This window comes from Dermacentor variabilis, chromosome 10 (genome assembly GCF_050947875.1).
Source record: "Dermacentor variabilis isolate Ectoservices chromosome 10, ASM5094787v1, whole genome shotgun sequence".
Classification (NCBI taxonomy): Eukaryota; Metazoa; Arthropoda; class Arachnida; order Ixodida; family Ixodidae; genus Dermacentor; species Dermacentor variabilis.
Genome location: NC_134577.1, coordinates 24,561,702 through 24,575,489, shown reverse-complemented (window position 1 = coordinate 24,575,489; position 13,788 = coordinate 24,561,702). Strand labels below are relative to the sequence as shown.

Genomic DNA, 13,788 nt, shown 5'->3' with positions numbered 1-13,788 from the left:
GCCGCTTCAGGTTCCGTCCACGCAGCAGCAGCCTGCTTCACACGCACGTATAGACTGTGCTGTGCGCAGCGCCATCTGAAGGCGACAGCGGAGGCAAACGGGTGCAACTGATCTAGTTGAGATAAAATTAATTGTATAGTTCGGTAGTTCATGTAATATACGTGCATAACTGACCTGCTTTAGTAACAAAATGGCTTCCGGGAAATTTGCAGCCGTATCATTGAGTCGGTCGGCGCGAGAGAGGAGAGGTCATTGGATTAACCCGCCTGAATTACCGCGCCTGCGCTCCTACGAGAGCGGCCGATTTCGATTTATACCGGCGCTCCACAACACCATGTGTCTTTTAGTGTCAACTGAAAACAACCCGTTACAGTCAAGCCTGGTATAACGAACGAACTGATGTGCTTAAATTTGTTTTATACATCAAGAAATTGAGTGTGTCTAAACTCGCCCATGACGAACTTTTGCGATGCGTTCGTTATATGCGGGATGTCTTACCTCCACCGGAGAAAGGAATCAAGGAAGGAATGCAGTTATTGAAGACAAAACTACGCGTATTATAGGAAGTAATTATTGCCTGTGCAATGAACCGTTTTTCAGCGTCGTTGGGAACGGCGTTTTTGATGCGCGAGATTATGTACACCCGCTCAAGTCCACACGAAAAGAAGATATGAAAATAAAATACCAATAAAATAAATCTCCTGAATACCGCGTTCGCGATATGCAAGAACCCTTATGTCGCTGGAAGCGGGTGCTCCCGAGTTCGATATACGTCCGACTCGTTGTGAGCGAGTCATCCCAAGTAAGTCAGCAAGGTTCGCGCGCTCGATGTATAGAGATTAATTCGCTTTATTAGAGTTCGTTACAACGAATCCGGTATAACGTTCACTTACTTTCTAGGATCTGAATCTGCTGGTGCACTAGCAGCTGGTCGACGTGCACCAGGTACTCGAGTCCTGCGGGGCAGCCCGCGATCGGTTGCACGTTGGGCTGCACGAGCTGCAGCGTCGGCATCTGAACGAACGGGCCACGTGACCTCACTGGCGGCTGGGCTGCCGGTAGCATCATGAAGCCTCCAGGTGGCGCGGCCGTCGCGGGAGGCGCTGCCATCATGGCGGGTCTCGCCGCCGCTCCACCACCGGCCGTGGGGGCCGCCGGCGCCGGAACCGTGGGTCTGACAGTTCGAGCAGCGGGTGCGTTTGTAGGAGCAGCAGCAGCCGCCGCCGGGTTGGGTGACGTCGTTGGTGCCATGGGTCGCACAGCCGGAGCCGGGGGTCGTGTCGGTGGCATCGCGCTCCGTATTCAGGCCTCTTTCTTTCTTTCTTCAGCGACGCTCTCGCCGGCTGGTTCAGCTGTGACCCTGTAAGGACCGATTGAGAAGAAACAGTGGCACTGCTCCTTGACGTGCTGCTTGTGAAGAAGCGCACTATACGTGCGCCCTCTTGCTTCACCGGGGGCAGGCATTTGGCGAGATGAAATCATTGGGCCTGTTGCGTGTACTTTAAACAAATTGTAGCAGAGGAGAGGAACACTGTAGTGGACCATCTTCTCCAGCGCTTTATAGTGGGAACGCCACTCGTGTTGAGAGTCCGTGCCCTGCGCCGACGGTCTGCCCAACCGCTGGTGGCTGATAAGCACCTTTACAAGATGTGCTTCGACCGCATGTCCCAGAGCTTTCTACTCATTTTGCTCACGTGTATTAGTTTAAAGCACGAAAAAGAAGCCGGCTCTGGAGCAATATAGCAGTGACGGCTGCCATGACAAAACATGAAAACAAAAAGAAAAGGCTAATTATTGTAGCCCAAGTTTGTAAAATCTTCCACTCTAGTAAAAGATTGCCGGCTGACGCATTTTTTGTCTTTTCGGTAAACGTATAGAAACGGCGTCGCTGCGACAGTCTGTTACCCAAACGACCGGGTCAATGTCGCCGGTAAGACAAGACAGGCCGCCGTTATTGAGACGGAAAGGAGCGCGGAGCAGTCGTAGTGGCAGCGTCCAACCGCGATGCGATGAAAAGCCACTCACCTGAGCGGCCGGGAGGAAGATCGCTGGCGCAAACGGGTTGTGCCACTTTCCGACGCCGGCGTTCGGAGCCAACTGCTGCTCCCGGCCCGCTGGACCCCGGGCCGGCACGAGGCACGAGCAGTTTGTTCGTGCAAGGTGGCGAAAGTGGCAAACGATGTACGAAAATATCGACGCCAACGCTGATTCAGAATTGAGACGTTAACAGATTACCGCGCCACCTACCTTATGTAACAGAAACTAACAATCGCAGTGAACAGTATGACCTCGCCGATTACTGCGAGTTTTCGTATAACTTGCAAGCTGCCCTTTGCGCCTCAACTATCTCTCCGGAAAACCTCACGAGGTGGCTGATTGTTGAATGCGAGTTTCGGCGCCGGTGCGTTTAAACGCCATCGTCGTCGTCGTCTTCTTTCTTTCTTTCTTTTTTTTTTTTTTTGTAAAAAGTGGCACTCTTCGTTAATTATGGTTGACCGATTCCTCTGTAACGAACATTGACTTCGACGTGAACACCGGTGAAAAATTCCTAAAAGGCTGTTCGCATAAAACAGCGACTGAAAGGAGTTGCCAAAGCAAGTTGAAGTATTCCTTGTACATCCTGTGACCGGCGGTATTCCGGCACTCTTGCGCCCACTCGGTTACGAACTTGCGCTAGCATCGCGAATATACTGCGCGCTTTGATTTGTGTTTGGTGCGGAGCGCTATGGTGGCGCCGTCTGGCGTGCACTTCGCAAGTGACGACTGCTGCCTCCGAGATTCTGGGCTGCACCTGTGCGTCTTTTGCCGCCGTTGTGTGTGTGTGTGTGTGTGTGTGTGTGTGTGTGTGTGTGTGTGTGTGTGTGTGTGTGTGTGTGTGTGTGTGTGTGTGTGTGTGTGTGTTAAGCCGTACTTCCACTCTTTTCATGATCAGAACAAAGACACACAAGTTGCGGCATAGCCAGAAGGTGGCACACCTGGCACGTGATCGCTCCACTCGTCCTAGTTTATAACAGGGTCCAACCGACCGTCTTGTCAAAGCTGTATCTTAACCTTATGCAGGGTTAAATATGGTTTAACTGGAGACGTTGGAAGCACTACAGCATCCGGCTACTCCCGTTTCACTCCTGTGCAAAAAACAAATTTGCATCAAAGAGGTAAACGACCTTTTCAATTAGTGATTATTCATTATTCCTGTTATTATTGTTCTTATTTTAAGATGATTTCAACCTTTAACAGCGCTTATTCTGTAGCAGTCCTGAAATTTCATTTGTGTTTATGATTCGTACTAATCCAAACGTTTCGTTGAGAGTCCCCCCCACAGTGGGTGTGAGCTACGAGCTTGGATGGGCGACAACGACGGCTCCTCGAACGGTATTAGAAAATGTATACGCGGGTGCCTCCAAATTCTTTATTAACCTTGCATTCATTCTCTCCTCGATTGTAACCTCCTTTAAAATTCATCTTTCATTTAGTCTGACAGCTCGCCGGCATACTAGTCCATTGATTCCAGAATCTTCTTTGGTTCTTTTACCCACCTTTACCTGCCTACTGCGGCCCTATTCTTGGCCTATCCCCCTGAGTGGGTACAAGCCACGAAAAAGGATCATCATCATCATCATCATCATCATCGTACGCGGGTGCGACATACTAGCGCCAAGCAGCACGCAGGGCGACTTGTGCTGGGCAGACGGGAAGACGTACGTGTTAATGGGATTACAAAATTTCTTGTGCACAAGTGTATTTCTTCTCGTAATAATGTAATCATCGTTTCTAAAACTCAGAACGCTGAGAATCCTATTACCCCCTACGTCTTCACGGAATCGTGACTGTCATCAGTCCAGAATGACGCTTCGTTCGGACGTCTAGCGCCGCGGCGCCGATGTGACACTCAGCGAGGCGAAGTACACTTGCTCGAAGCGTCACTAAATTTGATCGTCCGACTTGGGTATCAGCCGATTCCTCAAACGTCATGAACACGCGCTCCTGCAATAGACGTGGTGGCTAATCGTTACTCAGCCGCCACATCACGATGCGAGTTCATAAAATATCTTATCAGCTAATGGAAAAGACTAGAGATTTCAAAAAAGAAAAGAGAAGCAGCTCGAAGGCGCGTTCTCACTTCGGATATTCGACAGGGCTATCGCATATCGACAACTCATGGCCGTCGATGTCGATGGCGGAGGCACGCTCCCTCAGGAAGAAGCCCCGTATACAACGCTCGGTGTGGGCGAGGTGAAGCCGTCAGCGTTAGGCTAGCGAAGGAGCTTAGTTTATTACGTTCCCGGGAAGATCTGGCACACCCGGTCCGCCGGAGCCGCTCTCGAAGAAGATGAAGTCATGCGCGCGATCGCAATTTCAGGCAGGCACGCGAGCATGTCAGCTGCAAAGTAGGGAAATGTCTGCGCGCGAATAGACAGCAATCATCCAAAATTTGTCTTGAAATGTGCGGTGCAAGATAAAGATGGACATGAAAGGGAAAAAAACTCGTGGTTCACCAGACTCGCAGAAAGTTACAAAGGAAGCCTGACGGGGATTTCTCAGAAAGAAGGGACCAAGGCCATTCCGAAGTGGCAGCCACCTGACTTAACTCAAGTGGTAGAGCGGCTACCCAGAAAATGCGTTGGTCCCAGGATCGATCACGGGACCAGGAGAGCTTTTATCTTCATTGACGAAGCTTTCTGAGAAACCGGTAGTGGGTTTTTTTTTTTTTAGATTCATTTCTGCTAAAGGCGGTTGGATGGCAACATTTCCTTTCATGAACATTCCTCTAACTTGCGGGCTTCGGCGGAACTGACTTGCCATTTCAAAAGATGGACTTTTGAGGCGAGACAAACAGCACAACACACTCAAACAACTCGGTTTATTTAAAGGCAGTCCGAAGTTTCTGCTCTATTTTGCAAGTGAACATGCCAGCGCTCAAACGTTACGCCTCATTAACATATCACAAATAAATACTAGCACATATATGACACATTCGTTCGTCCCCCTTTCCTATATATATATATATATATATATATATATATATACGTGTGTGTGTGTGTGTGTGTGTGTGTGTGTGTGTGTGTGTGTGTGTGTGTGTGTGTGTGTGTGTGTGTGTGTGTGTGTGTGTGTGTGTGTGTGTGTCCGGGCCCCCAACCACTGACTAGCGCAACTCGGTGCACGTATAACATGCAATGGTATAAAATTGGGCCACCTCACTTCTGCAACTACACGGTCAGGGGGCCCGTCACATTAGTGTACAGACTGTTACGACAGGCCCAACTCCGTAGTGAGTGCCTAATTATTAATGATCTATCCAGTGCATATACCAAAGACACTCCATTCGTGGCCAATCCACCGTAGTGGTTAAGCACCACTGCCGTTGACATCGTCGTTGTCGTCATCATCATCATCACCACTTTGGTTAAGTGCGGCAACTTGCCAGCGCACCATGAATTTCGGTGGCCACGCGCAGGCTCCGCAGCGGCGCCGCCAGACGGCGCCGTTTGCTCTTCGGGTAGCGAAACATGGCAGTACCGCTGCATTGCACGCCTCGTGCATTACTCGGTTTCTACGGTTGCTCACGTTGCGTGGCTATACATTGATTTAATGCTAAATGCATTACCGTCGAAAGCTATCGCGAAGTAGGTTTTACCAATTTTTTTTTTTCCCATCGTTGACCGTCAGCATGCAACCGGCAAATCCGCGGTCATCCAAACCGGGACCTCGTGCTCAGAAGCGGAATCCTTAGCCATCGAACCGCCACGGCCACTAAAGCAAATACATGGCTGCCTTTGAAAAAGCGTTCGAACATTTTGCGATACCCTCATCCTCTATTCCAGTTTATCTTATTTTTTTTAGTTGCCCCTTTTACACGTTTCCACGCGTCCGACCAGGTTTTCGGCCGAGCCATTTCCTTCCTGCGTTTTTCACATCGACACGTGACCATTGGTTCAGAAAAATGTAGCGCAATCGTGAATTGGAAGACGATAACGGGCAGCGATATAAGAGATTAGAAAATTTTGCACTAGTGGATATGGGTTGAGCTTCCGCAGGATAGAGCCAGGTGGAGATGGACATAAAGAAAGGACGGGCAAATGGTGACGATGTTTATAAGTGTCAAAGTTTACTCGTCGCTATAACCTCATCTTCGGTAATGCGAAAACATACGCTATAACGAGGTTTTATTTTTTGTACTTATAGTGCGAGGTCGGCTCAGCCTGCCGGTATTGCGTGCGATAAGACGCGGCATGCTACAGGATTCGCTCAACATGACACAGACTTTGCAAACACGTTTGCCGATTTCTTTTTTTTTCGACAAGAGATGACGGATAACACGTTTAAGACAAAATGGCACGAACCAATTCAAACATTCGATAATTAAAATTTGCTGCCTGAAATAAAACGCAAATTTGGTGCTTTCTTCGCATTAACTTATAGCGCGATCTGCAGGCCCAAGAAAAGCATCGTGCAAGAAGCGCGCGACGAAATCGGAAAGCAAGCTACTTCATGCGAGCGTCGGGGCTGCGTTCAAAAACACGCAGTCGACCGCGCACAGGCCCTGAAGACGTGTCATGGCTGCAGCCTGTGTGAGCAGCCTGGTTGTCTTTAGGGTGGCATCAGGACAAAATCGGTGATCGTCGAATAACTAATTTATGATGTTGCCGGGAAGATCGCTGTTGCTGCTGTTGGGGGTGTTCTCGAAGAAGATGTAGTCCTGCGCAGAGTCGTAAAACGACGCCGAGTCAACGCGTACGTTTACTCCAATCAAAGTAGTCCGTGGCTTTTTTTTTTTTTTTTTTTGCGAGATATCGAATGAAGATCAGGCGTCGACTTAAGTATAGACACTATGATTTTTTTTCTTCATTCTTGAGGCGAGCAGTGCCAAAATATAAAACTCGATGCAAAGGTTAGGACTAACACGGCGCTGACTTATCAGCTTGAATTTACTGATAATCGTACATATATATAGGCTGTCATAGCTAACGTTATCAATGCTTTTCAGCGAAAAAGCTTATTAAAAAGCACGGTGTAAGATAAAATTTTATTACATTTACGGTGTTCGGTTATCGGAACGCTGACGACCGAACTCTAGGTCTCATATGTTGCTTGCACCGTGTTATTTTAATCTTTCTTTTTTTCGTTGAACAGCTTGGCTAACGTTAGCTGGGGCACACGGTGTACAGGGTGTCGCTCATAACTTGTTCCAAAATGAACAAAAATGAAAAGACAAGCGAGGGCCACGTAGCTGAAAAGAAGCAAGGTCGCTTGGAGCAAGTAAGACTCTGTTGTTTTGCATTCAGTTATTATTCATTAACTGAACCATAAATAGACTATTAAATGTTGCTGAAGGGCCAGCCATGTTCTAACCTAGCTTTGCATTGTAAAAAATGCGGCGGCTGTACTCCTGTGTCCTCTGATACTAGACTGCTTGTAAGGTACAATGACGAGGAGGCACGTGAGATTGAAGAACAGCTTCTTTTTTTTTAATTAACGAGTCGGGTTAAGTGTGTGTCGCGTTACATGCCTCGGAGGTAGAACATCCGGATGCGCACCATTGAGTGAGCAGTGTTCTGCTGCCTTTTACTGTGCCTTTAAAAATTCTTTCTGCCACTGTTTGCTCAGTGTGTGTGTGTGTGTGTGTGTGTGTGTGTGTGTGTGTGTGTGTGTGTGTGTGTGTGTGTGTGTGTGTGTGTGTGTGTGTGTGTGTATATATATATATATATATATATATATATATATATATAGGGGTTTTCTTCAAAGTTCAGCACGCAGGACCCGACGTAAAATACGCAGGAAAGAGACGACGAACTTTTTGGGAGACTTCTTTTACTTAACGTTTTCGGCTGGTGGACCAGCCTTCGTCAGAGTACAGACGAAGGCTGGTCTCTGACGTACTCTGACGAAGGCTGGTCTCTGCTGTACTCTGACGAAGGCTGGTCCACCAGCCGAAAACGTTAAGTAAAAGAAGTCTCCCAAAAAGTTCGTCGTCTCTTTCCTGCGTATATATATATATATATATATATATATATATATATAATCAGTGAGGCGTTGAATCGCGATCACTCGAATGCCGGTACCGCGGCGGAAACGTCAGTAAAGTCGCGTTTTTTTCCTGCGTGCTTCCATTCTTTGAAAAATATATGCGGGGTGTCCCAACCATCATGCATCAAGGTTTAAAAAAGAAATTATTTCCAGTACAATGGAGTAGCCGCCAGTAATGTTTTTGTTACTGATATTTCATTAGTTAATTGTAATTAATTATCCAACTCGGAAACAAATTAGTACACAATTAGCACGTCGCTGAATATACCGCCGCTAGATGTTATTTGGGGATGCCTACAAATGCCTCATTGACAATTTGATATTTAGGACAGTACTTCTCGGATATATATATATATATATATATATATATATATATATATATATATATATATATATATATATATATATATATATATATATATATATATATATGTATATCCGCAGTTTAATAAATTTAAATATATGCCTTCATCTCTTGATAAAGGCCTGCACCCGCCCGAAAGGTCGAAATTATATATACATGACGTCGCGCTACCTGGCCTGAAATTTCCGTTGCCAAGGCGCTGGCGTGGCAAACCGGTGACGTCAAATTCTCCGCGGCTTAATCGGGAGCATACCCATTAGATTCTATGGCAGTCGGGCCAGCAGCATTACGTCATGGATGGGAGTGAACAGACCTTGTGCTAATCTAGGTGGCGTTGGCTGCAGCGAGGGCAACAACGTGACGATCGGTATTGCTTCGCCGCAAGGGCTTTTCTGTAACGTGAGCGAACTCTTCATTTCCCGAGTTATCCAAGGCTTCTCCTGATATGGAAAAAAAAATCCTTACGTAGGAGGAAACGTCGAAATTTCACCTTAAGGAAACGTAGCATAGGCAGCGATGCCAAATCATTAGAACATTAGACGAAGCAAGAATCTTAGCTTTTGTGGGGAAGTACAAATTAAGCGTTAGCTGACTGACTAGACGCGCGTAGCATCGCAACGCGTGCTCGCAACACTGGCGACAGCGTCGACAGCGTCGGGGTTGGGGTAGGGGGAGGAGGGGGGGGGGCGCTTGACCCCCCGTCCCGAGCGTTCCCTGCTGCCGCTCCATCGAGCATTTCATTTTACCGCGGCTCCGAAACCTATCCGAGCACACTTTTTTTTTTACTTTCCTGTCTCCCCAGTTCTGGAGTCACTTTGCTCGGAATGCACTCGTACGGTCGCCTTGGCGCCAGGAGTAGATCACGTGACGTCCAATACTCTTCGCATTGGCCGCTCCTCCGGTGTCCTTTTAAATGCTGTCGCAACAAAGCCACGCGGGCCTGGACAATTGAATCCGAGCTACAACGGCGCATGAAACGTCGAAATGAAGCCCAGCACTGCAGTGCCAGATCTTAATTTTGGATGCTTGAAGAACCTCCCTGCGTTTCCTTTTCTCTCTCCTCGTTTATTGCGATCGCAACCGTACGGACATTCCGAGCCAATTTTCGCCGTCGGATGTCGCCGTGATGTTCTGTTTCCTGCGGCTATGCTGTGTGCTGTGGGTGCGAGGGAAAGACTGCGTGGGCGAGCCTCGAAGGAAGGGTTGCTTGACGCGCGCAGTGTTCCCCCGCGCCCAATGTTGGAAGTCACGTGATCGAACACGTGCTTGGGGGGGGGGAAGGGACCGCATGTATGCACGCGCTACGCCTCGTCGAGCGCACGTCTCCTCCTCTAGCCCGGCCGTCGCTGCTCGCGGTTCTCCGCGCGGCCGAGCTATGCGGTCCGTGCTGCGCATCTCGCAGGCAATCTGCGGCGGGAGCGAATGCTAGTGGCGAACCGAGATGGTCGGTGGCTCTGTGCGCGTTGTGTTACCGCGAGCATCCTAGTGTTGGAGCCGCGTAATGTCGTGTTTCCCAGACGCACGAACCGTTTGCTCACCGCTGCCGGCGCTCTTCGTGACGTCACCATCGTGGTAGTGAGGGCTCGCGGTCATCGAGTGAGATCTGTTCGCGTCTGCCTGTGCGCGCTTAACAATGTAGTTGGTAATTTAATCAGTAAGCGAGCGCTTACTGCAGTTTACACAGCCGAGAAAACCGCGAACCTTACTTCGTGAAATTGCCTAATACTTTGCTATCGCTATCAATGTTTCACCTTGAGAGCGAAAGCGCGTCTTTTCTCTCTCTCTCTCTCTTACTGCGCTACCTCCGGGATCGGCCCATTTTACTCTCACACTCTCTTCGATATGAGCCGCCTTTATTCGGCAGTGCACACGATACTACAAACCCCGGGAGATAGGCCAAGGAAGCCTCGCTTTACGAAATTAGAATAGCAACAACGTCGAAAATGTCGCACGCGAACGCGTTTCGATGCGGCATGTGTGCATATGTATACACTTGGTGCTATGGTGCGAAAGAGATTCGAAAAATAGGGGCACGAACTGGCGTGATAACTCCGCACGATTATCATGCGCACGTGCTAGCCCGGCACCCTAGCGAACCCTAGATGAGCTCGTCTACTCACAATCAAGAAGACCGCGCCTAGCAGCGTGGCCTTCATCTTGACGTCCAGGTCCATGGGGAAGGTCACCGTGAAGTTGTCGACGTCGGTATAGGCCTCCAGAAACACGCCGTTAAAGTTCTTCGTCAGCTGACCGATCTTTGTTATCCCGTCCCTGGCCGTGATGTCGAAGACGACGTCGTTGCAGCAGATGGACGAAGTGCAGAAGGGCCCGATGATCCGGAGCACTACGTTGCCGCCGCTGTCCCGAATCGAGAGGTAAGGAAAGATGACGGACCAGTCCTGCCTTATCGAGCCGATGATGTTGCCCGGCGGAGAGTGAACCTCCATCTCCTGCGCGCGCCACGGCACCTCTGTTATCAACGTGATGCAAACGCGCCGACTACGGGAAGGCGCGCTGGAAAGCTGGAGCCCCCCTCCCCCGAAATCTTTCCAAAGGGCTACGCCCCCTCCCCTTCTCGACGCTGAGACTAAAGCGACGGGGTCACGGGGCATCATGTCTTCTTTTTGTACGGCTTTGGACAGATAGACTGAAGAACTAGAGTTGTCATAAATGTTGAAAGAAAAGCACAACCTTCAATTGCCACGGCTGCACAGACTTGTCTCGCAGCAACAAAGGAGAAGGATGACGACAACGAGAGTTTTAGATCCAGTTCACCATCAGGTATTCCGACCGGCAACATGAACGGCCGCTTGATGAGTTTAGGTGTTTCTTTCGTGCTCATATTCTTCTAAGACTTCGAACCCTTCCCGAACACCCAAATCAAGTATATACTCGAAAGCATCAACTATGAACTTTCCTTTAAAAGGTAAGCCCGGCAGAGGCTATACATCATCCTTGCGAATATGAATAAAATGTTTATAGCAGAATGAATCCATCTTTATGGAACGGCAGAGTACCTGACACTGGAAACGGTTCTACGCGCTACTCTGGGGCAACTCCGAAATGACGGTCTCGACTGCGGCGTTTGCCGCCCCGTTTTATGTCAGGCTACGCTGTCTGCAGTAAGGGAGGCTATACACATAAAACGAAACTATACGCTCTCGATCCTCGTGCAGTATATGCGTTATCTGGTGCGCATACCTGGAGGCAGCAAAAGCAGCAGCAACTGTCGCAGCGGAGCGGCCGGTACAGCCGCAGCACTTCGACGCTGCGGTAGTCGAGCAGCGACATCTCGAAGGGCCGGCTGCTGCCGCAGCAGCAGCGGCTGCCCAGGCTGCTCTTCTCGAGCGCCATGAAGATGAACTGGCCCATGGTGTTCTTGACGACGTACTTGTTCTCCAGCTCCCACGCTGTGAACACTGCGCGCGCACGGCAGGCCGCGGGCGGTCACAAAAGGATCCGGCTATCTCTGCGCTCCCATTGTCTCAATTAACTCGAGAACCGTTCTTGCTGGCGCCCACTCCCTTAGATTTAGCTACACTTAGATCGTATGCCTGAACCTTACCACACCTAACATCGCTGCTTCTCGGGCGAGTTGGAACTGCGTTCGCGCCCGGTTGTTTTTATCCGCGTGCCTTCCTGTGTCCGTGTCTCAGAAAGCGCAACTAAGCGATGCGTTCGTTATGTGCGGGATGTCTTCAAGAACCAAGGAATCAAGGAAGGATTCCAGTTATTGAAGACCTAACTACGCGTAGTATAGGAAGTATAATTCTTGCCTGTGCGTTGAACCGCTTTTCAGCGTCGTTGGGAACGGCGTTTTTGATGCGCGAGATTATGTACACCCGCTCCAGTCCACACGAAAAGAAGATATGAAAATAAAACACCAATAAAAATAAATCTCCTGAACACCGCGTTCGCGACATGCAAGCACCCTTATGTCGCTGGAAGTGGGTGCTCGCGAGTTCGATATACGTCCGGCTCGTTGTGAGCGAGTCATCCCAAGTAAGTCAGCAGGGTTCGCGCGCTCGATGTAGAGATTAATTCGCTTTATCCGAGTTCGTTATAACGAATCCGGTGTAACGTTCGCTTACTTTCCATGAGCTGGATCTGCTGGTGCACTAGCAGCTGGTCGACGTGCACCAGGTACTCGAGTCCGGCGGGGCAGCCCGCGATCGGTTGCACGTTGGGCTGCACGAGCTGCAGCGTCGGCATCTGAACGAACGGGCCACGTGACCCCACTGGCGGCTGGGCTGCCGGTAGCATCATGACGCCTCCAGGTGGCGCGGCCATCATGGCGGGTCTCGCCGCCGCTCCACCACCGGCCGTGGGGGCCGCCGGCGCCGGAACCGTGGGTCTGACAGCTCGAGTAGCGGCTGCGTTTGTAGCAGCAGCAGGAGACGCCGCCGCGCTGTGTGACGTCGTTTTTGCTTTGTGTCGCACAGCCCGAGCCGGGGATCGTGTCGGTGTCATCGCGCTCTGTAGTCAGGCCTTTCTTTCTTTTCTTTCTTTCTTTCTTCAGCGGCGCTCTCGCCGGCTGGTTCAGCTGTGACCCTGTAAGGACCGATTGAGAAGAAACAGTGGCACTGCTCCTTGACGTGCTGCTTTTAAAGAAGCCCACTATACGTGCGCCCCCTCGCTTCACCTGGAGCAGGCATTTGGCTCGACGAAATCATTGGGCCTGTTGCGAGTACTTTAAATAAATTGTAGCGGAGAAGAGGAATACTGTAGTGGACCATCCTCTCCATCGCGCTTTCTAGTGGGAACGCCGCTCGTGCTGAGAGTCCGTGCCCTGCGCCGACGGTCTGCCCAGCCGCTGTTGGCTAATAATTAAGCACGTTTACAAGATGTGCTTTGACCGCATGTGCTAGAGCTTTCTACTCGTTTCGCTCACGTGTATTAGCTTAAAGCACAAAAAAGAAACCGGCTCTGGAGCAATATAGCAGTGACGGCAGCCATGCCAAAAGACAAAAAACAAAACGAAAAGGCTAATTGTTGTAGCCAAGTCTCTAAAGACATCCAATCTAGTAAGTGATTGCCGACTGACGCATTTTTTGTCCTTTCGGTAAACGTATAGAAACGGCGTCGCTACGACAGTTTGTTGCCCAAACGACCGGGTCAATGTCGCCGGTAAGACAAGGCAGGCCGCCGTTATTCAGACGGAAAAGAGCGCGGAGCAGTCGTAGTGGCAGCGTCCCACCGCGATGCGATGAAAAGCCACTCACCTGGGCGGCCGGGAGGAAGATCGCTGGCGCAAACGGGTTGTGCCACTTTCCGACGCCGGCGTTCGGAGCCAACTGCTGCTCCCGGCACCCTGGACCCCGGGCCGGCACGAGGCACGAGCGGTTTGTTCGTGCAAGGTGGCGAAACTGGCAAATGATGTACGAAAATATCGACGCCAA

The 13,788-nt window shown here is 50.0% G+C and overlaps 2 protein-coding genes across 3 annotated transcripts in view; both read right to left on the bottom strand.

The window, feature by feature from the left end:
- Positions 1 to 2,406, bottom strand: part of LOC142560163 (phospholipid scramblase 2-like) — a 31,295-nt gene extending 28,889 nt beyond the window's left edge. The window contains exons 1-2 of one of the 2 annotated variants that reach the window (XM_075672038.1): positions 2,026 to 2,406; positions 894 to 1,360 (exon numbers count right to left, since the gene is read on the bottom strand). In XM_075672038.1, coding sequence (XP_075528153.1) covers positions 894 to 1,290 — 397 coding nt within the window. In that variant the 5' untranslated portion in view covers positions 1,291 to 1,360; positions 2,026 to 2,406. The remainder of the gene's footprint in view (positions 1 to 893; positions 1,361 to 2,025) is intronic. The other variant, XM_075672040.1, reaches the window with a different exon arrangement.
- A 4,208-nt stretch (positions 2,407 to 6,614) lies between these two features.
- LOC142560168 (phospholipid scramblase 2-like) lies at positions 6,615 to 13,760 on the bottom strand. Its single transcript, XM_075672049.1, has 5 exons — positions 13,612 to 13,760; positions 12,481 to 12,940; positions 11,591 to 11,808; positions 10,510 to 10,839; positions 6,615 to 6,697 (listed from the first exon to the last, which is right to left on the bottom strand). The coding sequence occupies exons 2-5, from the start codon at positions 12,857 to 12,859 to the stop codon at positions 6,629 to 6,631; spliced, it is 996 nt and encodes a 331-aa protein (XP_075528164.1). The 5' UTR covers positions 12,860 to 12,940; positions 13,612 to 13,760; the 3' UTR covers positions 6,615 to 6,628.
- Positions 13,761 to 13,788: the final 28 nt, after the last annotated feature.